Source organism: Nicotiana tomentosiformis, chromosome 12 (genome assembly GCF_000390325.3).
Source record: "Nicotiana tomentosiformis chromosome 12, ASM39032v3, whole genome shotgun sequence".
Lineage (NCBI taxonomy): Eukaryota > Viridiplantae > Streptophyta > Magnoliopsida > Solanales > Solanaceae > Nicotiana > Nicotiana tomentosiformis.
Window position 1 is genome coordinate 110856342 of NC_090823.1, and position 27664 is coordinate 110884005.

At 40.2% G+C, this 27664-nt stretch overlaps 1 protein-coding gene and 1 long non-coding RNA gene across 2 annotated transcripts; both read right to left on the minus strand.

Moving 5' to 3' along the window:
* Nucleotides 1-19567: 19567 nt before the first annotated feature.
* On the minus strand, nt 19568-22177 carry LOC108948453 (uncharacterized). The gene is made up of 3 exons (XR_001973181.3): nt 22084-22177; nt 21449-21579; nt 19568-19926 (listed from the first exon to the last, which is right to left on the minus strand). It is a non-coding gene; the product is annotated as an uncharacterized lncRNA (long non-coding RNA).
* Nucleotides 22178-22765: 588 nt separating this feature from the next.
* On the minus strand, nt 22766-27255 carry LOC138903218 (uncharacterized). The gene is made up of 4 exons (XM_070191150.1): nt 25326-27255; nt 24210-25094; nt 23185-23432; nt 22766-23089 (listed from the first exon to the last, which is right to left on the minus strand). Exons 1-4 carry the CDS (start codon nt 27253-27255, stop codon nt 22766-22768), a joined length of 3387 nt encoding a protein of 1128 aa, XP_070047251.1.
* Between the last annotated feature and the right edge of the window lie 409 nt (nt 27256-27664).

Consider the following 27664-nt stretch of genomic DNA (forward strand, 5'->3'; position numbering starts at 1 on the left):
TTGTTGCACTTATGTCTGGTCTGCTATGTCTTTGTTGACAAAGCATAATATGAGATCTACTAATATGTGGTCAAGTCCTAGGCAGCTAAACACAGAGTACAAACTCTTTTAAAGAATAAGTTTAAATTCCGATGTTGAATCATAAAATGAAGAAAGTGATTTATATATATAATTTGACCTAAATTGTTTGGGTTAAATCCGGTTGCTTCTCATCCTGAATATTGCTAAGCTTGTGTTACCAAATAGAGAAGCTTCAGTTCAGTCTTCCTCTCAAGTTTGTTTTGCATGAAGTGGGGCAGAGGATGCCTTTTGAGGTGTCTATTCTCTAAATGTTTATTTAACATTCTATTAACTGCTGCAGATGGAATCCCGCCCCCTTCTTTAATTTCTTAGCATTACATGTTGACAGGAAATTATCAATGCCGATTTTGACTCCTACTACAACATAATGCCTTATTTATTCCTCCAAAATAGTAACAATTGGCTTTTCCAGAGCTCTCAATTAATTTTATACTGCTACATATTCATCACCATCCATATGTTTAATATCTATTTTAAAGAGAAAGTTATACCATTATAGCGAGCAAACCATAAATCTTCATTAATATAACTAATAATATCAACAAAAAATTCATGAATTTTCATACTCTGGAGTTATGGTTTGACTAAAAGATGGGCAAATAGGACTAAAATACCCCATAGATACATATTTAGATACTCAAAACAAAAAAATACTTACTAAACACTAGAAAGTATTTTTTGTTTTTGGGTAGAACACTGTAAACTCTGAAATAGAAGCAAAAATATATAAAATTAAGAAACTCAATAGACTCATAAGAAAAGACGAGTCATCAAGGAAAGAAAAGAAGAAACAAGGAAAAGAAAGAAAAGAAGAAGCAAAAAGGTAAAAAGAAGAAAGGAGCGAATCTCCTATAAGCAGCAAGCTTAGAATTAGTTATAAAAAATGCAGAAGCCCGGGGTCGATCCCATGCCTTGAGGGAGAAACTTTAAGGCCTGCGCGTGGCACCAAGACGTCATTCGTTACTATGGGTGCCACTTTATTAATTTACCCAATTTTCTATATATACATACAACGTTTCGACCGAGGTATGCGGGGGCGTACCACCCCCTTCCTCCTTAGTAGATCCGCCCCTGTGCTAGACATATAAGATAGATAAAAGTGATTGCACACACCATTGACGTTATACTTTCAAGTATTTAAATTGCAGGTCCAAAACTACATGTCTTTTATATGAAACCAATTCTACTTGAATTGTTTCTCCAGACTTAAAATCCTCATATATATTTAGTGTTATCATAGATGTAGTTAGCGAATATTTTATATTGGTTCCAACCTCCTTTTTTTTCTTCATAAAGACATAACATAAAGATCTCTTCATTCATATGTTTAGGTACCTAAACCAATCTTGAGATTTATGAAGTGTTATGTCATGTGATCTTCTAGATCACTTGCCTCCTTATTATGATCATTTACTCATATTTTTTATCAAGAATTTTATTTAAAACCGATTTGTCTATACGTGTTAAGCGTACCATAGACTTTGTCCTTCTAGGACTTAATCTAATAGGAGCATTTGCAGTGAGAATATAGTTACTTTGTTTAGGTCAGCAAATGTGTATCGCATGCTTTGTAATATATTGCAGATGAATTATCTTTTATGAACTACAAATGATAATTCATTCCACGTAACGTTTTCTCAACTGTTTATTATGTCTCTTCCTCATGTTAGAAAACTAACTTGCTTCCTCAACTTTGAAAATCCACTTTTGTGTGTTATGGTATTAATCAAAATATACACCACACATCGTTCCTGATCCTGAACCACTTGTAAGGATAGAATGTAATACACTTTCGTATATAACCTATATCAAACTGATCTAGATAAATTTGTTCTCATAATTAATAATTTAGCTATTAAGTGGAGGTACTCAATAAATTATTTTGCTACACCAATTGTGATGTAAACCCACTTATCAAGATGAACTATCTTGAATAAGAAGTTTGGAATATGCTCTCAAGTAAGTTATTGAGCAAGTTATCTCGCAAACACCATGTTGCGAGTTAATAATAATCGCACATGTAACCATGTCATAGATACATCTCATGTGATATATATGGCAGGTGAATGATTCCATATTCATCTTTGATATTTCTAGCATTCATGGGATTCAATTTCAATTTAGTTGGTCTATTAAGTAATGAGAACAAGTAACATAAGAGAATTCGTAAAGAACTTTCTAGTTCTTTAATATTTACCCATGTTAATTTTATTTTATTTTTGCACATCATACTTAAATTGATATGGCTAAACTAGTTATGCCAACTGGATAAATTATCAATATTGATAAACTTCAGGTTTACACCATGACGTCTGCAATTATCAATAAACTCCAAGTTTATTATGATATGAGTTTTGATATCAATAAACTTCTACTTTATTGTGACATTCTTTTATTTGTGTAGTACAAACTAGTGAATAAAGAACGTAACTTTTCACATACATATTATCCCGCTACAAGTTGTAGTAATAGAAGATATTAAATCTTTCCTTTATTTATAGTCTCAATATAACCAACTGCTTTCGCGAATAATACTTTAGAAACTAAATAAGTTTCTTTGAGACTTACTACGACACAATACCTTATTGATAATCAATTTTATTTCTCCAAAATAGTATAATTGTGTAACGACCCGACCGGTCATTTTGAGAGTAATAGCCCTGATCCCCTGTTTACTGCTTCCTTCGTATCTTTTTCTGCTTATGTGACTTGTTGGGAGGTTTTGTTCGTGGTTTCGGAGTATTTTGGGACACTTAGCCCCTAAAATGGAAGCTTAAGTCTTAGGATTTTTACCATAGTTGGAACTGTGAGAAAACAACTCCGGAATGGAATTTCGTCGGTTCCGTTAGCTCCGTTGGGTGATTTAGGACTTAGGAGCGTGTCAGGAATGTGAATTTGAGGTCTGTAGCTCATTTAGGCTTGAAATGGCGAAAGTCGAGTTTTTGGAAAGTTTGATCGTAGTGAAATTTTTTATATCGGGGTCGGATTCCGATTCCGAAAGTTGGAGTAAGTTCGAAATGTCAATTATGACTTGGGTGCGAAATTTGAGGTCAATCGGACGTGATTTGATATATTTTGGCATCGGTTGTGGAAGTTTGAAGTTTGTAGTTCATTAAGTTTGATTTGGTGTGTGATTCGTGTTTTTGTTATTGTTCGATATGATTTGAGGGCTCGACTAAGTTCGTATGATGTTTTAGGACTTGTTGGTATGTTTGGTTGAGGTCCCGAGGGCCTCGGGTTGATTTAAGGTGGTTAACGGATCATTTGGATATGTGTTGGATTGGCTAAAGTTGTTGCACCTGGTGTAATCGCACCTGCACATTTTGGGCCGCAGGTGCGGCAGCACAGAAGCGACCATCGAGCTGCAGACGCGATTATAGGCCTGCCCAGCCAGGATCGCAGAAGCGGTCACGAACTCGCAGGAGCGGTGAAAGGAACGCAGAAGCAGGAGCGCTGGTGTGGCCACCTCATCGCAGAAGCGGACCCAGCCCTCTTAAGTCATTTCCGCACCTGCGATGGAATTTCCGCAGGAGCGACTAGAGGTCCACAGGTGCAAGATCACTTGTCAGAAAAGGGGAAATTTCGAGGGTTTGATCTCATTTTCATTTTGGGTCTTTGAGAGCTTAGATTGAGGCTTAGGGGTAATGATTCTTAACTCGTTTATGGTTATATTCCACTTATCTATAGTTGATTTCATCATTTAATTAAGGAATTTGGTTGAGAAATTTGGGAAAAATGGGAGAAGTTTTTCAACTAAGTTTATGAGTTTTGATTGGGATTTTGATATCGGATTTCAATAATTTTGGTACGGGTGAACTCGTGAGTGAATGGGTGTTCGTATTTTGTGATATTTATCCGATTCTGAGATGTGGGCCCGGGTAGACCTTTTAGGACGATTTTCAAAAATTTTGTTAAAGTCTTGATTTCATTAATTAGATTAGTCTATTATAGTTGTATTTATCATATGTAATTGTTAGGAAAGAGCATTCTTACTGATTGATTGAGTTTGGTTCGAAGTAAGTGGCTTGCCTAGCCTTGTGTGGGGAAAATCTCTTTAGGATTTGGTACTGTTGTGATAAGTGAGCGTCGTGTACGTGAGGTGACGAGTGCGTACACGGGCCTTTTGTTGTAAAACCTGACTTTTACTGAGTAGCAACCTATTTTCATCTTAATTGAGTTATGCCAGCATGTGTAGTTATCCTGTGTAGTCTAATATCGCATGTCTACATGCTTTAACTGCTTATTTGAACTCTGTGCAACATGCCTAGTTGACTTCCTGTTCTTTTTTTTTATCTTTATCAGTCTAAACTGTAGAATTCTTGCTATTGACTGTTGAATTTATCGATTGAGTTGTGTGTTTACTTTTGAGACTACGAGGCGCTACCTCGGGAGTTCTCCCTGCATATATACTTTTGAGACTACGAGGCGGTACCTCAGGAGTTCTCCCTGTATATTTACTTTTGGTACTACGAGACGGTATCTCGGGAGATCCCCCCTGCACATTTACTTTTGAGACTACGAGGCAGTACCTCGGGAGATCTCCACGCATATTTACTTTTGGGACTACAAGATGGTATATCGGGAGATCCCCAGTTGAGTATTTAATTTTGGGACTACGAGACGGTATCTCGGGAGCGCCCTTGTTGTTATCTCATTGTGCTGTGTTGTTATTGCTGTGTTGATTCTTTTTGTTAAATTCTCCGTTTTACTTTATTTTTTATTATATCATCTGTCTTATTATTATATCCCAATCGGGCCTGGACCTGACCTCGTCACTACTCTACCGAGGTTAGGCTTGACACTTACTAGGTACCGTTGTGGTGTACTCATGATACTCTTCTGCACATGTTTTGTGTGCAGGTCCAGGTGCTTCTTATCAGCCCCGCTACTAGCTGAGAGTGCTTGTTGTTGTACGGAGACTTCAAGGTACATTTGCCGCGTCCGCAGACCTTAGAGTCCCCCTCTATTCTCTCTTATGTCATTTACCTTTCGTACTTCTTTTATTAGACTCTGGTGTATAGAGATACTAGTTTCCTTTTGTAGCTTGTGACTTATGATGTTTCGGGTTTTGGGAATACTGTGTATTACTAGAGTGTTGGTTATTGTAAATGCCGAGCGGCATTGTTACCAGTTATTTAGTTATCTGTTGCAGTTAGTTGTTAAGTTTTTCTTCTATTTTTGTTATTTTCGCTTTTTGTTAGGCTTACCTAGTCGTAGAGACTAGGTGCCATCGCGACGTCTTACGGAGGGAGAATTGTGTCGTGACAAGTAGGTATCAAAGCTATAGGTTCATAGGTGTTGTGAGTCATAAGACGGTTTATTAGAGTCTCGCGGATCGGTACGGAGACGTCTGTACTTATCTTTGGGAGGCTATGGAACTGTTAGGAAAAAGTACACTTCTTTGATTCTTTGTCGTGCGAAAATTATTGACTTCAAAATTCTAAACTTTTGTATTTTATTATCTCATAGATGGTGAGGACACGTACAGGCGGATCTGATGACCAGGCACCCGTGCCACCTACTAGAGCCGCGAGAGGTCGGGGCCGGGGTAGAGGCCGAGGACGTCCACCCAGTGCAGCCAGAGCACCTGCACGAGCTGCTACAGAGGAGTCCCCAGTAGATCCAAATGGAGGGAGGACTCCTGAGATCCCTGTTGCTGCACCCGCCCTCCAGGAGATTCTAGCCCAGTTTCTGAGCATGTTCAATACCTTAACTCAGGCTGGATTGATTCCACTTGCTCCTGCCACATCTCAGGCCGGGGGAGGAGCACAGACTCCCGTCGCTGGTACACCAGAGCAACGGGTACATGTTGATCAGGTTCCAGAGATTATACCGATACAGCCGGTAGCTCCAGCTCAGCCCGAGGTTAGGGCAGCAGTTTTTGAGGCGGAGCAGCTCAGACTTGAGAGGTACAACAAGTACCACCCCCTACCTTTAATGGATTAGCATCAAAGGATACCCAGGGTTTTCTGGAGGAGTGTTACCAAATTCTCCGTACTATGGGCGTAGCGGAGTCGAGTGGGGTTTCTTTTACTACATTCCAACTTAGAGGAGCAGCCGATCAGTGGTGGCGTGCTTATGAGTTGGGTAGTACGGCTGAGGCAACTTCACTTACATGGACTCAGTTCTCGGACATGTTCTTGAGGGAGTATGTTCCTCAGAATCTCAGAGACACGTGGCGTGCAGAGTTTGAGTAGTTGCACTAGGGTACTATGACTGTGTCAGAGTATGCAGTTCACTTCAGTGATTTGGCCCGACATGCACCAGCCTTGATTTCCACAGTTCGAGAGAGGGTTCGACGGTATATTGAGGGACTCCACCCCAGTATCAGGCTTAGCATGGCCCGGGAGTTGGAGATGGATATTTCTTACCAGCAGGTTGTGTGTATTGCTAGGAGGCTAGAGGGTATGCTTGCTCGAGAGAGAGATGAGAGGGAGGCCAAGAGGTCTCGAGAGTCTGACACTTACAGTAGTACTCGTTCCCCAACTGCAGTTCGTCATGGAAGGGGCTATGTGAGTCACCCCGTTCACTCAGCTCTTCCAACCGCTAGTGGTATTCCAGTATTCCAGCCCCTTCTAGGCCCAGGAGCCTTATTATGACAACTAGTACCTAGTGCACCTCCTGCACAGTGTGCTCTTAGCGGTCAGTCCAGCATACCCGGCCCGAGCCAGTCACAACAGCCACGCCCTCCAAGAGCTTGTTTTGAGTGTGGCGACACTCGCCATATGGTGAGAGATTGCCCCAAACTTAGGAGGGGTGCACCTCCGCAGACTTCTCAGGCACAACGTACTCCACCGGGTCCTCAGGCTATGATTACAGCACCAGCTACTACTCCACCTTCTCAGCCAGCTCGAGGTGGAGGTCGGGGAGGTCGAGGTCACCCTAGAGGGGGAGGCCAGGCCAGATATTATGCTGTTCCCGCTCGTACAGAGGCAGTTGCTTCCGACTCTATCATTACAGGTATTATTCTGATATGTCATAGAGATGCATCAGTTTTATTTGATCCAGGCTCCACTTATTCCTATGTGTCCTCTTATTTTGCCCCCTATTTGGGCGTATCTCATGAATCTTTGAGTTCTCTTGTTTATGTGTCTACCCATGTGGGAGATTCTCTTGTTGTGGACCATGTGTATCAGTCATGTTTGGTTGTTCTTAGTGGTTTTAAGACCAGAGACGATTTATTATTGCTCAGTATGGTAGACTTTGATGTGATTTTGGGCATGGACTGGTTGTCGCCCCATTATGCTATTCTTGATTGTCACGCTAAGACCTTGATGCTTGCTATGCCAGGATTGCTGCGATTAGAGTGGAGAGGTGCCTTAGAGTATACTCCCACCAGAGTTACTTCATTTCTTAAAGCTCAACGAATGATTGAGAAAGGGTGTGATGTGTATCTAGCTTATGTGAGAGATGTTAGTATTGATACCCCTACAGTTGAGTCAGTCCCAGTAGTGAGGGATTTTCCAGATGTATTTCTAGTTGATCTTCCGGGCATGCTGCCCGTCAGAGATATTGATTTTGGCATTGATTTGTAGCCGGGCACTCAACCCATCTCTATTCCTCCATATCGTATGGCTCTTCCTGAGTTGATAGAGCAGTTACAGGAGTTGCTTGATAAGGGCTTCATTCGACCCAATGTGTCACCTTGGGGTGCTCCTGTCTTATTTATGAAGAATAAGGATGGTTCTATGCAGATATGCATTGATTACCGCCAGTTGAACAAAGTCGCAGTGAAAAACAAATATCCATTGCCATTGATGACCTATTTGATCAGTTACAGGGTGCCAGAATGTTTTTTAAGATTGACTTACGTTCAGGCTATCATCAGTTGAAGATTCGGGAGCCAGATATCCCGAAGACTGCTTTCAGGACTCGGTATGGTCACTACGAGTTTCTTGTGATATCATTTAGGCTGACCAATGCCCTAACAACCTTTATGCACTTGATGCACAGTGTGTTCTGAACCTATCTTGACTCATTCGTCATTGTGTTTATTGACGACATTTTGGTGTACTCCTGGACTTGGGAGGATCATGAGCAATACCTGATGACTGTGCTTCAGACCTTGAGAGAAGAGAAGTTATATGCAAAATTTTCAAATTGCGAGTTTTGGCTAGACTCAGTGGCACTTTTGGGTCATGTAATATCGAGTGATGGGATCCAGGTGGACCCGAAGAAGGTTGAAGCAGTGCAGAGTTGGCCCAAACCGTCTTCAGCTACGGAGATCCGGAGTTTTCTTTGTTTGGCGGGGTATTACCGTCGATTTGTAGAGGGTTTCTCATCTATTGCAGCACCTATGACCAGGCTTGACCCAGAAGGGTGCTCCGTTCAGGTGGACAGAGGAGTGTGAGGAGAGCTTTCGGAAGCTCAAGATAACTTTGACTACACCCCCAGTATTGGTATTGCCTACAGGTTCGGGGTCTTATACTCTATATTGTGATGGTTTGCGGATTGGTCTTGGCCCGGTATTGATGCAGGATGGTAGGGTGATTGCCTACGCGTCCAGACAGCTGAAGGTGAAAGAGAAGAACTATCTTGTCCATGACCTTGAGTTAGCCGCTATTGTTCATGCCTTGAAGATTTGGCAGCACTTTTTGTACGGTGTCCCTTGTGAGATTTACACCGATCACCGGAGTTTACAACATCTGTTCATACATAAGGATCTTAACTTGCATCAGTGGAGGTGGTTGGAGCTGCTTAAGGATTATGATATTACCATTTTGTACCATCCCGGGAAGGCCAATGTGGCGGCAGATGCTTTGAGTCGCCGGGTGGAGAGTTTGGGGAGCTTAGCATATCTATCAGTAATAGAGAGGGCCATGGCATTGGATGTTCAGGCCTTAGCCAGCTAGTTTGTGAGATTGGATATTTCTGAGCCGAGTCAAGTATTGGCTTGTATGGTCTCTCGGTCATTTCTTTATAATTGTATCATGGAGCGTCAGTATGATGACCCCATCTGCTTGTCCTTAAGGACATGGTCTAATACGGTGACGCTAAGGAGGTCACCATTGGGGATGATGGTGCATTGAGGATGTAGGGCAAGCTATGTGTGCCAAATGTAGATGGTTTGTGTGAGTTGATTCTCCAGGAGGCTCACAGTTCGTGGTATTCCATTCATCCGGGTGCCGCGAAGATGTATCAGGACTTGAGATAGAATTACTGGTGGAGAAGAATGAAGAAGGACATAGTGGAATATGTACCTCGGTGTCTGAATTGCCAGGAGGTAAAGTATGAGCATCAGCAGCCAGGCAGATTGCTTTAGTAGTTAGAGATTCCAAAGTGGAAATGGGAGCGGATCACTAAGGATTTCATTGTTGGGCTTCCATGGACTCAGCGGAAGTTCGATGCAGTTTGGGTGATTATGGATAGGCTGACCAAGTGAGCTCATTTCATTCCTGTGCTTACTACTTACTCTTCGGAGTAGCTGGCTCAAGTTTACATTCTCAAGATTGTTAGGCTTCATGGCGTACCAGTATCTATCATATCTGACTTAGGTACATAGTTTACATCATGAGCTGGGTACTCAAGTAGAGTTGAGCACAACATTTCACCTTCAGATGGACGGACAGTCCGAGCGCACTATTCAGATATTAGAGGATATGCTTCGTGCGTGTGTGATAGAGTTTGGAGGTTTGTGGGATTAGTTCTTGCCACTTGTGGTGTTTTCGACCAGCAACATTTATCAGTCGAACATCTAGATGGCACCATATGAGGCTCTGTATGGTAGGCAGTGTCGGTCTCCAGTGGGTTGGTTTGAGCCGGGCGAGGCTAGGTTATTGGGCACAGGCTTGATTCCAGATGCTTTGGAGAAGATTAAGGTGATTCAGGATCGACTTCGCACATCCCAGTCCAGACAGAAGAGTTATGCTGATCGGAAGGTTCGCGATGTTGCATTCATGGTTGAAGAGCGGGCCCTGCTCCGAGTGTCACCCATGAAGGGTGTTATGAGGTTCGAAAAGAAGGGCAAGCTGAGCCCAAGGTATATCGGCCTATTTGAGGTGTTGCGACGTGTTGGGGAGGTTGCTTATGAGCTTGCCTTGCCTCCTAGTCTAGAAGGAGTTCATCCAGTATTCCATATTTCGATGCTCCGGAAGTATCACGACGATCTGTCTCATGTGTTGAATTTTCGCTCAGTCCAGTTGGACAAGGATTTATCTTATGTTGAGGAGCCGGTGGCTATTTTGGATAGGAAGGTTTGAAGGTTGAGTTCAAAGAACTTTGCTTCAGTGAAAGTTCAGTGGAGGGGTCATCTAGTCGAGGAGGCGACTTGACAGACCCAACATGATACGCGCAGCTGCTATCCCCATCTTTTCACCACTTCAGGTATGTCTCTATGCCCGTTCGAGGATGAACAATTAGTTTAAGAGTGGGAGGATGTAACGACCCAACTGTTCATTTTGAGAGTAATAGCCCCGATCCTCTGTTTACTTCTTCCCCGTATCTTTTTCTACTTATGTGACTTGTCAGGAGGTTTTGTTCATGGTTTCGGAGTATTTTGGAACACTTAGTCCCTAAAACAGAAGCTTAAGTCTTAGGATTTTGACAGTAGTTGGAACAAGATGACTCCGAAATGGAGTTTTGTCGGTTCCATTAGCTACGTTGGGTGATTTTGGACATATGAGAGTGTCCGGAATGTGAATTGGAGGTCAGTAGCTGATTTACGCTTGAAATGTCGAAAGTCAAATTTTTGGGAAGTTTGACCGGTAGTGGACTTTTTGATATAGGGGTTGGATTCCGATTCCAGAAGTTGGAGTAAGTCTGAAATGTCAATTATGACTTCTGTGCGAAATGTGAGGTCAATCGGACTTGATTTGATAGGTTTTGGCATCGGTTATGAAAGTTTGAAGTTTCAAGTTCCTTAAGTTTGATTTGGAGTGTGATTCGTGTTTTTGTTGTTGTTCGATGTGATTTGAGGGCTCAACAAAGTTCGTATGATGTTTTAGGACTTATTGGTATGTTTGGTTGAGGTCCCGGGGGCCTCGGGTTGATTTCACGTGGTTAATAGATCATTTGGATATGTGTTGGATTGTCTAAAGTTGTTGCCCTGGTGTAATCACACCTGCGCATTTTAAGCAGTAGGTGCGACACCGCAGAAGTCGCCATCGAGCTGCAGAAGCGATTATGGGCCTGCCCAGCCAGGACCGCAGAAGCGGTTACGGAATCGCAGGAGCGGTGAAAGGAACATAGAAGCAGGAGCGTTGGTGCGGCCACATCATCGCAGAAGAGGACCTAGCCCTCTTAGGCAATTTCCGAACCTTTGATGGAATTTCTGCAGGTGCTGCATTGCAGGTGCGACTAGAGGTCCGCAGGTGTGAGATCGCTGGGCAGAAAAGGGGAAATTTCAGGGGTTTGATCTCATTTTTATTTTGGGTATTTGAGAGCTCGGATTGAGGAGATAATTCAAGGATTTTTCAGAGAGAACTTTGGGGTAGTGATTCTTAAATCGTTTATGGTTATATTCCACCTGCTCATTTTGGGCCTCATATGCGGCACCGCAGAAGTGGCCATCGAGTCGCAGAAGCCATTATGGGTTTGCCCAGCCAGCACCGCAGAAGCGGTCATAGTCATGCAGAAGCAGACTCGCATGAGCGGTGAAAGGAACGCATAAGCGGGAGCGCAGGTGCGGCCACATTATCGCAGACACAAACCCAGCCCTCTTAAGTCATTTCTGTACCTACAATGGAATTTACACAGGTGCGGCATAGCAGGTGCGACTAGAGGTCCCCAGGTGCGAGATCGCTGGGCAGAAAAGGGGAAATTTCAATGTTTGATCTCATTTTCATTTTGGGTCATAGGGAGATCGGATTGAGGCGATAATTCAAGGATTTTTCAGAGAGAACTTTGGGGTAGTGATTCTTAACTCGTTTATGATTATATTCTACTAATCTATAGTTGATTTCATCATTTAATTAAGGAATTTGGTTGAGAAATTGGGGAAAAGTGGGAGAAGTTCTTCAACTAAGTTTCTGAGTTTTGATTGGGATTTTGATATCAAATTTCGATAATTTTGGTACGAGTGAACTCGTGAGTGAATGGGTGTTCGTATTTTGTGACTTTTATCCGATTCCAAGATGTGAGCCCGGCTCGACCTTTTAGGACGATTTTTGAAATTTTTGTTAAAGTCTTGATTTCATTAATTAGATTAGTCTATTATAGTTGTATTTATCATATGTAATTATTTTTGGCTAGATTTGGGCCATTCGGAGTCGGATAATCGAGGAAAGGGCATTCTTACTGATTGATTGAGTTTGGTTCGAAGTAAGTGGCTTGCCTAACCTTGTGTGGGGGAAATCCCTTTAGGATTTGGTACTGTTGTGATATATGAGCGTCGTGTACGTGAGGTGACGAGTGCATACACGGGCCTTTTGTTGTAAAACCCGACTTTTACTGAGTATCAACCTATTTTCATCTTAATTGAGTTATGCCAGCATGTGTAGTTATCATGCGTAGTCTAATATCGCATGTCTACGTGCTTTAACTGCTTATTTGAACTCTGTGCAACATTCCGAGTTGACTTCCTGTTCTCCCTTGATCTTTATCAGTCTAAACTGTAGAATTCTTGTTGTTGACTGTTGTATATATCGATTGAGTTGTATGTTTACTTTTTAGACTACGAGACGGTACTTCGGGAGTTCTCTCTACATATTTACTTTTGGGTCTACGAAGCAGTACCTCGGGAGATCCCCCTGCTCATTTACTTTTGAGACTATGAGGCTGTACCTCAGGAGATCTCCTCGCATATTTACTTTTGGGACTACGAGACAGTATCTCGGGAGATCCCCTGTTGAGTATTTACTTTTGGGACTACGAGATGGTATCTCGGGAGCGCCCTTGTTGTTATCTCATTGTGCTATGTTGTTATTGCTCTGTGGATTCTTTCTGCTAAATTCTCCGTTTTACTTAAGTTTTTATTATATCATCTGTCTTATTATTATATCCTAGTAGGGCCCGGACCTAACCTTGTCACTACTCTACCGAGGTTAGGCTTGGCACTTACTGGGTACCGTTGTGATGTACTTATGCTACTCTTCTGCACATGTTTTGTGTGCAGATCCAGGTGCGTCTTATCAGCACCACTACTAGCTGAGAGTGCTTGTTGCTGTACGGAGACTTCAAGGTACATCTGCCGTGTCCGCAGACCTCGAAATCCCTTTCTATTCTCTCTTATGTCATTTACCTTCCGTACTTCTTTTATTAGACTCTGGTGTATAGAGATATTAGTTTCCTTCTGTAGCTTGTGACTTATGATGTTCTGGGTTTTGGGAAAACTGTGTATTACTAGAGTGTTGGTTGTTGTAAATGCCGAGAGGCATTGTTACCAGTTATTTAGTTATCTATTGTAGTTAGTTGTTAAGTTTTTCTTCCATTTTTGTTATTTCCGCTCTTTGTTAGGCTTACCTAGTCGTAGAGACTAGGTGTCGTCACGACGTATTACGGAGGGAGAATTGGGTCGTGACAAATTGGCTCTTCCAGAATTTGGTACTACCTCATATTTATCAACACCCATATGGTAAATATATCTTTCAAAGAGAAAGTTATACCATTATGGTCATGGTCAAAATCATTATAGGCATGATATGTTGCTTCCATTACTTTTTCCTGTAATAATCACATTGTCATAATATTATGGCATAATCACAATAAGTACATGATCAATGACCATTCATGCCATAATAATAAAATTATTTTCTTATTTCATCTCAAACCTCTTTCTAGAGGTTAGTGTGGTATATCCACTACCACTACCACGTTCATATTCTTTCAAGAATTAATATGTATTCATAAATCACTTGTTGTCACATTCACGTCATGAATGGACCATAATCATCTATATGTGATTTATAAAATCTCATGTCAAATCGATGACAAACATTACTTTCACAGAGTGAAGGATTATATTGAGAGTCCTTATTGTTGTCATTACCACAATGATGACGATTATAATTTCTTCTATTACCACGTCCACATCCATTGATACATCCAAGGTAATATGTGTATTCTTTTAGACTTATCACATATTTGTACCACATTCTCTTAAGGGAATGAGAATGAAGCAAATTCAATGGGATGGGTTTCCAGTTCTTATGCTAATAATCATACATGAATTTGATCATTGCAAGACATAAAAATTTTATCACTTCGGGTTGTTATAATTTATCACAAACTCTATTAGAGTTATAATCAAAATTTATTGTCTTTGCTTGTATTTAAAATCAAATTATAGAATTTAAAAGATAAAAATAAGGTAAAATACTTACCTTAAATCCAAAATTTATTCATGAAGGAAGTTCATGTGTAACGACCCGACTAGTCGTTTTTCTTCCTAGATCCTTGTTCCCCTATGTGATTTAATTATTTTATGACTTGCGGGGATGGTTAGTTCGGGATTTGGAAGGGTTCGAGTAGAAATCGGAACACTTGGTTCCTTAATGTTGGCTAAATAAGGCTAAGTTTGACTTGAGTCAATGTTTTGAGTAAATGACATCAGAATCAGGATTTGAGGGTTCCAATAGGATTGTATGATGATTTTGGACTTGTGAGTATGTTCGGATCGGGTTCTGGATGACCCGGGAGCGTTTCGGCGCTTAATATTGATAGTTGGCACCTTGAAGGTTTTAAAGTTCTTTTAATTTGGTTTGGAGTAGATTTTGGTGTTATCGGGGTCCGTTTAGGATTCTGAGCTTGGGAATAGTTCCGTATAGTGATTTAAGACTTGCACACAAAATTTGGAGTCATTCCGAGTAGTTTAAGTATGTTTTGGCGGATTCGGAGTAAGTGGGCAAATCTTAAGGTTCATAAGTTGATTCAATTCGGTTTGGGGTGTGATTCTTAGTTTTGGTGTTGATTTATGAGTTCCGAGGGTTCAAGCGAGTTTGTTTTAAGATTTCAAACTTGTTGGTATATTTGGGCGGGGGCCTGGTGGCCTCGGGTGTTAATCAGACGAGGCACATAACTCATTTGGACTTGGAAGAACAGCTGAAGCACCAGGCTTTTGGTGTAATTGCACCTGCGGAGGGCTAGCCGCAGGTGCGAGCTCGCAGAAGCGAGACAGCAACCGCAAAAGCGGCCCAGCGTAGGCAGCCCAGAACCCACAGATGCAGACAAGGTGGGCGCAGATGCGCGACCGCAAAAGCGGTCAAAGGACCGCAGAAGCGGGAGCAAGCGCAGGTGAGGCTCGTCTGCCGCAGGAGCGGCATCGCAGCAGCGAGCCATTTTTCTGCAATTGCAGATTTAGGCCAGCCAAAGGAGGACCGTATTAGTGATGAAACTTCCACAGATGCGGCCAATGAACGCAGAAGCTAAAAAACCGCTGGGCAGAAACTTCATTTAAGTCGAGACTTAAGCATTTTGGATTCATTTATTGCATTCCTTGTGCAATATTTGGAGCTCTTAGAGAGGGATTTTGTCACCACCCAAAATCCAATCAGTCGTGATGGAACCTAACCCAACCCGCTAGGTAAATCAATTACCAACTATCCAATTCCAATAAAATTAATAAGGCAATTATTTAGAATAAAATAGATAAAACTAATACATTTCCCTAAGAACTGGTAGTACAAATCATCAGCTTCTAAGAATACAGTTTACAAAGCTCGTTTGAAATAAATACATTATCTGTTTAAAAAATACATAAACAGAGTTTTATGAATCTAAGGCTACCATGAACAAGAGGCAGCTACAACCGGAATGCAAGTACATCTTCAGATCCAGCTCCCAACGAACACAGCAACATCAGCAGCTAACATCTGCACGCAAGGTGCAGAAATGTAGTATAAGTACAACCGACCCCATGTACTCAATAAGTAACAAACCTAACCTTAGGTTGAAAGTAGTGACGAGCTTGTACCAAGGATAGAGTCCAACTTCTATAACCAACAATAGTTCATAATAACATAAAATAAGTAATACCAGACGTAACTCAATGATCAAATGCTCAACAAAAACATGATTTCTTAAAATAGTTCTACCTTTCAATTACATCGATGAAAACCCGAATCATTTACCGAAGTTGCGAAAAATATGAATAAGTTTGAAAACCAAAATTTTCCCAAAATCCTTTCAATAATAAATAAGATGTTTCATTTTCTTTCCAGATAACCAGTGTAAAACAAATGCATCATTATGCTCATCTGTCAACATGTGTGAGAAATCATGAATGATGTGATACCGTACAGTATGAGGAAAATATATCTTTATGCATGTATGTCATGTGTACATGTCAATGCAATGTATCTTAGAGATAAACTCATGTACTCACACTCTCAGAGTACTCAATCTCACTTTCTCACACATTCCACTCATCATGCTCAATCACTCGGTACTATATATGGCCAATCCGGCCCAAGGAAGATCCATCCTGGAATATACACATCAACTGATCATTAGTCACTCAGTACCGAGTAGGGCCAATTGAGCTCGTGGAGAAGATCCATCTCCAGGTATATAATACTTCGGACAAGATCCATATCTAGGGAAATCCATCCCTCAATAATAACAACCGGGCTCACTAGGGGTGTGTGCAGACTCCGGAGGGGCTCCTTCAACCCAAGTGCTATAAACCACACAGACAACTCACGTGCCATAGTATCAATATTAGAATCAATCAGGATATTGGCCTCACTTAGTCATCAATCTCTCTCGTCTATCTCTCACGGGCTCACAATGTCATGAAACTAGCCCGAAAATAATGATATGATGTATCCATAAATAACAAAAGAGACTGAGATATGATATGCATATGAATGCGTATGACTGAGTATGTAATGCAATGAAAGCAGATAACTCAATATCAGAAATGTAAGGCCCCGTAAAATTTTGCAAAGGAAAAATAATATTTCATGGTTCTGGACTAGGCTTACGTGTTTGAGGATTGTAAAATTCTTCGTGAATTGGACGTTAACTCTTCTACCTAGACTGAGCTATGCGAAGTCGATCCTGAATAATCTTGACCTTATCCAAGGCATCCTGTACTAAGTCTGTGCCCAACAACTGAGCCTCTCCCGGCTCGAACCACCCAACTGGCGACCGGCACCGCCTACCATATAATGCCTCATAGGGAGCCATTTGAATGCTCGAATAGTAGTTGTTGTTGTAGGCGAACTCTGCAAGGGGAAAGAACTGATCCCACTATCCTCCGAAGTCTATAACACAAATGCGGAGCATATCCTCCAAGATCTGAATAGTACGCTCGGACTGCCCATCCGTCTGAGGAAGAAATGTTGTGCTCAACTCAACCCGCGTACCCAACTCACACTGAACTGCCCTCCAAAAGTGCGAGGTAAACTGTGTACCTCGATCAAAAATGATAGATACGGTCATACCATGAAGACGGACGATCTCACGAATGTAAATCTCTACCAACTGCTCCGAGAAATAGGTAACTGCCACAGGAATGAAATGTGTTGGCTTAGTCAGCCTGTCCATAATCACCCAAACCGCATCGAACTTCCTCTGAGTATGTGGGAGTCCAATAACAAAATTCATAGTGATACTCTCCCACTTCTACTCAGGAATATCTAACTTCTGAAGTAAACCACCAGGTCTCTGATGCTCAAACTTTACCTGTTGGCAATTTAGGCACCGAGCTACATAGGCAACTATGTCCTTCTTCATTCGCCTCCACCAATAATGTCGTCTCAAGTACTGATACATCTTGGCGGCGCCAGAATGAATAGAATACCGAAAACTGTGGGACTCCTCAAGGATCAACACACAAAGTCCATCCACATTAGGCACACAAATACGACCCTGCATCCTCAAAACTCCGTCTTCTCCAACAGTAACCTGCTAGGCACCACTATGTCGCACTGTGTCTCTAAGGACAAGTAAATGAGGATCGCCATCCTGCCGATCTCTGATGCACTAAACAAAGAAGACCGAGCAATTGTACAAGCTAGAACACGCCTGGGCTTAGAAACATCCAATCTCACGAACTGGTTGGCCAAGGCCTGAACATCCAAGGCAAGCGGTCTCTCACCAACTGGAATATATGTAAGGCTACCCATATTGACTGACTTTATACTCAAAGCTTCGGCCACCATATTGACCTTCCCGGGATGATACAATATGGTGATATCATAGTCTTTCAATATCTCCAACCACCTTCTCTGCCTCAAATTGAGTTCCTTCTGCTTGAACAAATACTGCAAGCTCCGATGATCGGTGAATACCTCACATTGCACGCCGTAAATATAGTGCCTCTAAATCTTCAGCGCGTGAACAGTGGCTGCCATCTCTAGATCATGAACATGGTAATTCTTCTCGTGAACCTTCAGATGCCGCGAATCATATGCAATAACCTTTCCACCCTGCATCAATACCGCACCCAGACCAATACGATATGCGTCACAATATACTATATAAGATCCTGAACCTGTGGGTAACACCAATACCGGTGCCGTAGTCAAAGCTGTCTTGAGCTTCTAAAAGCTCACTTCACACTCGTCTAACCACCTGAACGGGGCACCTTTCTGGGTCAATCTGGTCAATAAGGCTAATATGGATGAAAACCCCTCCACAAATCGACGGTAATAGCCCACCAAACCCAGGAAACTATGGATCTCTGTAGCTAATGTGGGTCTAGGCCAGTTCTGAACTGCCTCAATCTTCTTAGGATCCACCTGAATACCCTCTACTGATACAACGTGACCCAAGAAAGCAACTGAACTCAACCAAAACTCACATTTTAAGAACTTAGCATATAATTGGCTGTCTTTCAGAGTCTGAAGAATGATCTGAAGGTGTTGCTCATGCTCCTCACGATTGTGAGAGTAGATCAAGATATCATCAATAAACACAACCACAAAGGAATCCAAGTAGGGATTGAACACCCGGTTCATCAAATCCATGAATGTTGCTGGGGTATTTGTCAGCCTAAATGACATCACAAGAAAGTCATAATGCCCATACCGAGTCCAAAAAGTTATCTTAGGGACATCGGATGCCCTAATCCTCAACTGATGGTAGCCAGATCTCAAATCAATCTTCGAAAACACCTGGGCACCCTGAAGCTAATCAAATAAATCATCAATCTTCGGCAATAGGTACTTGTTTTTTTATAGTGACTTTGTTCAACTGCCGATAATCTATACACATCCTCATCGATCCATCTTTACTTTTCACAAACAACATAGGTGCACCCCAGGGCGAGACACTAGGTCTAATGAAGCCCTTATCAAGCAATTCTTGCAACTGCTCCTTTAATTCTTTCAACTCTGGCGGGGCCATGCGGTATGGCGGAATGGAAATAGGCTGAGTGCTTGGAGCCAAATCAATGCAGAAATCAATATCCCTGTCGAGTGGCATCCCCGATAGGTCTGCAGGAAACACCTATGAAAATCCACGTATAACTGGCACTGAATCCATGGAAGGAACCTCCGCACTAGAATCGCGGGCATAAGCCAAATAATCTAGACACCCCTTCACGATCATATGTCAAGCCTTCACATAAGAGATAACCATGCTGGCAGAATGGCACTCGCGTTGTTCAAAGACTCTCTCCATGCGCTCGAGCCATTATTCAGCTACCGTGGGATCAGTAGTGCCTTCAAATTCAACTCCACCCATTTTTCTCATCTTCTCAAAATTCATTTCACTAGGTTCTGACATTGTCCCAGCCAAGTGACGAAAGAACTCAGCCATTTGCTGAAATGGAGGAGTCATAATAGGAGTACTATGATCCATTGCTCTTGGATTATTGTCCACTTCATTTTCACTAACACGATGATGATTTAGGTTAGGCAAGGGTAACTCATCTCCTTCTTGGAGGTGAGGTGGAGCATTATAATGGGCTTGACTTTCATCAACGAATTCAATAGCTCTATTCGAAGAAGAGGCCATATTAAACTCCTATAAAAGATAAGATCACACTGCATTAGGGACATGTACACGATGCATATGCACAAGTAATACATCAAATTACATTAAACAAGTACGCAAAAATTTATAATCTCCAAGTCATTTTTAAGAAAGAAAATAACAAAAATATTAGGTACGATCACAACAAAAATCCCTAGAATCATAAACCTAGGCTATGATACCAAAACTTGTAGCAACCCCTTTGGGAGGGTGCTGCTTACGAAACAAATCTAATTTACTACTTACAGCATTAAGAAGATATTAATTACAAAAAATATTCAGAATAATTTAGTAGCGGAAATAGGCCCATGCGATGAGGTCCAAAGTACAATATTTTTATTTTCGGAAATACTCTTAATAATTTTTATTTTATTTCTTTTAAATGAAATACAATGTCAAAATTTCAACATAAGGTGATATAACCCTTCTTGAATAATCAACACGTTAAAGCAACTTCCTAACAAAATTATACTTTCTTTCCACATCACTGCAAGTTTGTATTGTACATAAATATCAAACTATCGGGTATAAAAAGGAAAATTAGTTTTCTCCTTTGTACATATATATAAGACAAAGTGTAAATTTAACACATTACAAGACTTGAGTTATTAACACACCTTAAAATAGCAAAATAAGTTACCAAATTCAAGTTACAAGATTTTGGTCTTAATATCCAAGCCTCTAAATAACATACATAAGTGTGACATATATATTATGTACAAGTCCCAAAACTATACAAAACCATGGTGCATATGCAAATGTGATCTCCATAAGTGCTCCCAAAAAGACTACTTCATAAGACCGTCTTCAAATTTCATCATATATATTACCTACGATAGAAAACAATTATCGCTAAATATAAAGCTTAGTGGCGTATAAAATTTGGGGGCTTGGAGCCATTAAATTCTCCAATTCTCATTTTTAGTAATAGGTACTTCAAATGAAATATAATTTAAAACAAGTAAACAAATATATCAAAAGTATCAAATATCAACTCTTGAAGTGTTTCCAATTATCAATAACTATGTTCAAGATTCAATAGTTGAGAAAGCGTATACTATCAATCCAAGAAAGTTTGTACGTCATGTACGTCATGCCATCACACTAAGCAAAATCAGATATCAAGATGGACTGAAACCCAAAATCAAGTAGGGTCAAAACCCAATAGTCAAGAGAATCAAGAACCATATTAAAAATGGCTTCCTAGTTCGTACTTAACACGGACAAGTTCCCTAATTTAAGACGAACTACAAATCCAAAGTCAAGATGGCAAAAGATCCAAATCAAGAGGCATGCCAAGATGAGTGACAAAGTCACTGCCACAAGAAGGACAAAGTCCCAACAAGAATGCAAAATGATCAAACGATCCGTACGAGCGGGCGATTTAGCAAATATCTTGCAATACTTGATATAACATGAATACAATGCTATTAATTGAAGAGAAAAAAAATAAAATATCAGGTTATTTTAAAATATTCCAGCAAGTAAAAAGAGCACAAAGTTTATACACAAACCTTGGTATTTTATCACAAAATAGTTCAACCACAACTTGAGGACGTTCGAATCGTCTACGCCCTAAACAAACCAAATCCGTCCACTTCCTCAAACACTTCCCCTTAGCTTTTACAAGGATATATATACCTTAAATAGATAATAAAATATCTATATAAGTTCAGTGATTTAACATGTCAAACTAAACATGATATTGGTAAAAATTACCCAAAATGTTTGAAACAGAAATTCTGGACAGTATCACTGCATCGTGTTGTGACTCAGATTTGAAGATGAAAAAGGACAAACTAGACTGTGTGGTCTTCTTTACAGTTGTAGATATGTGTCTTAGAATTTAAGAACATTTTGAATCACCCCCATATCAAATTTGTACAAAATGTTATGCTAAACTTACTAACAGTAGTACAGGGAGGGTTTGTAAAACAGAAAATCTGGACAGCACCCGTCCTATACCTCATCACCTATTTTCGGGTAAATAAAAGACAAACTAGGTTTTGGTTCCTTCATAAGAGTTATAGATCTATGAAATAGATTTTCATAAAGTATTAGATCAGTTATAACTGAGCTCTATACAAAAAGATATGAAGAAAATACTAATAGCTGTCTAGTGCAAAAACGGGTTTAGTAACTTACCACAAAAGAGAGGAGCAACTTGAGCTTCACCAAGAACGAATTTTGCTGGTTGGTTTAGTGGAAATTTATGGTGGTTTTCATGAAGTTTTCAGGTAATAAGAAGGAGAGAGGGTAGGGGTGTTTTTCTTTTTCTTGAAAGAATGAAAATGGAGAGTTTATGGAAGACTAAGTCAATCAAAGTTGTCTTTAAGAATTTTGGATAAATATGAAATAAAAATGGATGCCCAACTACTAAATATCCTTAGATAAATACAAAAGAGTGACATCCCAAAAACTTAATTATAATGTATTTAACAACAATTCATCAAACAAATATTAAGTGTTACTCATAGCAACACCATGGAACTTCTTTGTTAGTATTAACACAACCTAGAGTAAGGAATTTTCATGTATTGTAAATTTTACGTTTAGGAAGTGCGAAGTAAAAATATTTCCTCATTATAAAGATGATCAATCGAAAATGCAAATATTAGTAAATATTTGGGGTGTTACATCTCTCTCCCCCTTAAATAAATTTTGTCCCGAAATTTACCTGGTACTAGTCCCTAAACAAATGTGGATATTGAATTCGCATATCCGCTTCTCGCTCCTAGGTAGCTTCTTCGCCAGAATGATTTTTCCAAAGAACTTTCACTAAGGGGATGCTCTTGTTTCTAAGCTCCTTTAACTCACACACTAAGATTTAGATTTGTTCTTCTCCATATGTCAAATCAGGATTGACCTCTATAGATTCAATAGGGAAAACATGAGATAGATCTGAGCGGTATCTTCTAAGCATAGAAACATGGAAGACGTTGTGGATCTTGTCTAACTCTGGTGGAAGAGCTAGTTTATAAGCAACTGGGCCAACTCTCTCAAGCATTTCATAAGGTCCAATAAATCGTGGACTAAGTTTACCTTTTTGGCCAAATCTCATAATCTTCTTCCATGGAGAAACCTTTAAAAATACCTTATCACCCGCTTTATACTCAATTTCACGCCTCTTAAGATCAGCATAAGACTTTGTCTGTCTGAGGCAATTTTTAAGCGATCCATGATGATTTTTATCTTATCTTCAGTTTGTTGAACAATCTCAGGACCCACCAATTTTCTTTCACCAACCTCGTTCGAACAAAGAGACGTTCTGCATTTTCTCCCATACAAAGCTTCATAAGGAGGCATGCCTATACTTGATTGGTAGCTATTATTGTAAGCAAATTCTATCAGGGCTAAGTGTTTGTCCCAACTACCCTCAAACTCAATAATGCGGGCTCGAAGCATATCCTCCAAGATTTGTATTACCCTCTCAGACTGGCCGTCTGTTTGTGGATGGAAGGCGGTACTAAAATTCAACCTAGAACCCAAAGCTTCTTGCAAGCTAGACCAATATCTGGATGTAAACCTTGGATCTCTATCAGACACAATAGAAACAGGGATTCCATGCAGCCTCACAATCTCATTAATGTATAATTCTACCAAATATTCCAGTGAGTAGTCCATTCTGATTGCCAAGAAATGAGCACTTTTAGTTAGTCTATCTACAATGACCCAAATTGCATCATGATTCCTTTGAGTGTGTGGAAGTCCAGAAACAAAGTCCATCGTTATACTTTCCCATTTCCACTCAGGTATTGACAAGGGTTGCAGTAGACCAGCTGGGACTTGATGTTTAGCTTTTATTTGTTGACATACAAAGCATTTAGAAATGAACTTTGTAATGTCTTTCTTCATACCGCTCCACCAGTAGTGCTCATTGATGGTACGGTACATTTTAGTACCTCCAGGATGCATTGCATAAGGCAAATTATGTGCTTTAATCAAGATATGCTTCCTTAATTCATCATCATTAGGAACACACAACCTATTTTTATAAAATAAGGTATCATCTTTCTTCAATGTAAAATCTGATTCTCTTCCATTCTGGACTTCTTCAACCCGTTTCACAAACTTCTCATCTAACTTCTACGCTTCTTGGACCTGCTCAAGTAAGATTGGCTTGACTTGTAAATTAGCAATGATAGAGCTATTAGAATTAAATTAAAGACAAACATTCATGGCTCTTAATTCAAGAAGCAAGGGCAAAGGACTTAGAGTTAAACTTGCAAGGAAATTGCGACTCAATGCATCTGCAACCACATTAGCTTTACCAGGATAATAATTAATCGTGCAATCATAATCTTTGATGAGTTCAAGCCATCTACGTTGTCTCAAGTTTAATTCTTTTTGTATACCCAAGTACTTCAAACTCTGGTGATCAATAAATATATGACATTTCTCCTCGTACAAGTAATGCCTCCAAATTTTTAAGGCAAAAACAATGGCAGCAAGTTCGAGATCGTGAGTAGGATAATTCAACTCATGCGATTTCAACTTTCGAGAGGCATAAGAAATTACTTTCCCTTCTTGTATCAAAACACAACCCAAGCCATGGTGAGATGCATCACTGTATACCACATAATCTTTCCCTTCAACTGGCAAAGAAAGTATTGGAGCCTGTGTGAACAAGGATTTGAGCTTTTCAAAGCTCTCTTGACACTTGTCATCCCACACAAATTTGGCGTTTTCCCCCAAAAGTTTGGTCAAAGGAGAGGCTATAATAGAGAAGCCCTTCACGAACCTCCTATAATATCCTGCTAAACCCAAGAAACTTCTGATCTCAGTTGGAGTTTTAGGAGGTTTCCAATCAGCAATAGCTTGAATCTTACTAGGATCAACCTTCACACCTTTAGCTGATACAATATGCCACAAAAATGCCACTTCACTCAACCAAAATTCACATTTGGAAAGCTTCGCGTAGAGTTGCCTCTCTTTTAGAATTTGCATGACAATCCGGAGATGCTTATCATGATCTTCTCTATTCTTGGAATAGACTAAAATGTCATCAATAAACACCACCACAAATTGATCAAGATAAGGCTTGAATACACGGTTCATTAGATCCATAAATGCAGCAGGAGCATTTGTCAAACCAAATGGCATTACCAAAAATTCATAATGTCCATACCTGGTCCTAAAAGCAGTTTTAGGAACATCTTGCTCCCTCACGCGCAATTGATAATATCCAGACCTCAAGTCAATTTTTGAGAACAAGCTGGCACCCTTCAGTTGGTCAAACAAGTCATCTATTCTAGGCAGTGGATATTTGTTCTTGATTGTTACCTTGTTCAGCTGCCGGTAATCAATGCAAAGCCTAAGAGTGTCATCTTTCTTTTTCACAAATAAAACATGAGCTCCCCAAGGCGAAATACTAGGATGGATAAAACCTTTCTCAAGAAGTTCTTGCAATTGATCCTTCAACTCTTTTAATTCAGCTGGAGCCATTCTATAGGGAGCGATAGAAATAGGATTAGTTCCATGGACAAGCTCTATAGGAAATTCAATCTCCCTTTCTGGAGGCAACCCAGGAAGATCATCAGGAAATATAGCAGGAAAGTCGCATATGGTTGGTATGTCCTTAAGACTTGGACTCCCCAATCGTGTATCGACTATATGAGCAAGATAGGCATCACAACCTTGACAAATCATCTTCCTTGCCAAGACCGCAGAAATAATATTAGCTGTCAATAATCTTTCTCCTTGAACTACTATGTGTGAGTATGTAGGAGTTCTAAAAGTCACTTGCTTCAACCTATAATCAACCAATGCATGGTACCTATGGAGCCAATTCATACCAATAATAACATCATAGTCTTGGAAGGGAATTTCAAGCAAGTCTGTAGGGAAGACCAGATTTTGAATCATGAATGGACAATCTCGGTAAATCTTGTTAACAACAGCATGATGACCTAATGAACTCGTGACCAACACATCAAAGTCAGGTCTTACAGATTTAACAGTATCAGGAAATGCAAGTGATGAGCAAACATAAGAGTGCAAAGATCCAGGATCAAGTAATGTAACAACAAATATTCCAAATAAGTGAAATTTACCAACAACCATGTCCGAGCCATCTTGGTCATTCTTCTGTCTCATAGCATAGACTCGTGCAATAGATCTCGACCCACTAGCCTGATTAGCTCCACCCGAACCCTCCGTTTGTATATTTCTAGGTTTTGCACCGCTATTAGCTTGAGAATGAGTAGTGATAGGCTTTTGAATTGAGCCCTCTGTATGCGTATAACAAAGAGGATTAGAATTAGGACAATCCTTCACTTTATGATCCATACTTCCACAATTAAAACAAGCACCAGAAGCTCTTCTACAGACACCATAGTGATTCTTTCCGCACTGTGCACAAGTAGGTGTATAAGTTTTGCCTTGGCCATAACTTGGAGTACTAGCAGTAGAGAAATTTGGCTTATTTTGCTTATGATATGATGACTTCTGTGCACTTTCAGTCTTGGAATAGTCAAACTTTCCCTTCTTGGATGGACCGCCATAATCTGAATTACCCTTCCTATACTTGTTTTCTCTCCTATTAGCTTCTTCCTTGTCAATTCTTTCCCAAGTAAGAGCACCTGAAATTAGCTTGGAAAAATCCTCAAGTTGCAAGATTGCCACAGATTTTCTAATGTAACCATTCAAATCTTCTTCAAATCTTCTGCACTTGTCTCTTTCACCATCAATAATACCTCCAGTATAGCGATAAAGCCTGAGAAAATTTTGTTGATACTCTGCAATAGACATACTCCCTTGTCTTAAATTCAGAAACTCTTTTTTTTTTGCATCACAGTAGACTGGAGGGACATATTTTGCACGAAATGCTTTCACAAAGTCATCCCAAGTCAGCACCGGAGGTTTTGATTTTGTATTTGGCACACTTACCCACCAGTCATAGGCATCTTTTTGTAAAAGAAAGATAGCATACTTAAATATGGCAGCATTAGTACACTCTAGTTGTTCAAAAACTCTCTCCATGTGCTCGAGCCATTGTTCAGCTACTGTGGGATCAGTAGTGCCTTCAAATTCAACTCCACCCATTTTTCTCATCTTCTCAAAATTCATTTCAATAGGTTCTGACATTGTCCCAGCCAAGTGACGAAAGAACTCAGCCATTTGCTGAAATGGAGGAGTCATAATATGAGTACTATGATCCATTGCTCTTGGATTATTGTCCACTACATTTTCACTAACATGATAATGATTTAGGTTAGGCAAGGGTACCTCATCTCCTTCTTGGAGGTGAGGTGGAGCATTATAATGGGCCTTACTTTCATCAACGAATTCAATAGCTCTATTCGAAGAAGAGGCCATATTAAATTCCTATAAAGGATAAGATCATACTGCATTAGGGACATGTACACGATGCATATGCACAAGTAATACATCAAATTACATTAAACAAGTATGCAAAAATTTATAATCTCCAAGTCATTTTTAAGAAAGAAAATAACAAAAATATTAGGTACGATCACAACAAAAATTCTAGAATCATAAACTTAGGCTCTGGTACCAAAACTTGTAGCAACCCCTTTGGGAGGGTGCTACTTACGAAATAAATCTAATTTACTACTTACAACATTAAGAAGATATTAACTAAAATAAATATTCAGAATAATTTAGTAGCGGAAATAGGCCCATGCGATGAGGTCCAAAGCGCAATATTTTTATTTTCGGAAATACTCTTCATAATTTTTATTTTATTTCTTTTAAATGAAATACA

Bases quoted from the DNA above. Each gene is read 5' to 3' on its own strand.
- LOC138903218 (XM_070191150.1), bottom strand. From the start codon at position 27,255: ATGGCCTCTTCTTCGAATAGAGCTATTGAATTCGTTGATGAAAGTAAG. The intron at 25,095-25,325 runs GTTTTATCCATC...TGAGGGAGCAAG, and splicing joins GCAAGAACTTCTTGAGAAAG to ATGTTCCTAAAACTGCTTTT. The intron at 23,433-24,209 runs GTAAAGCTAATG...CTAGCTTGCAAG, and splicing joins CACGATTAATTATTATCCTG to AAGCTTTGGGTTCTAGGTTG.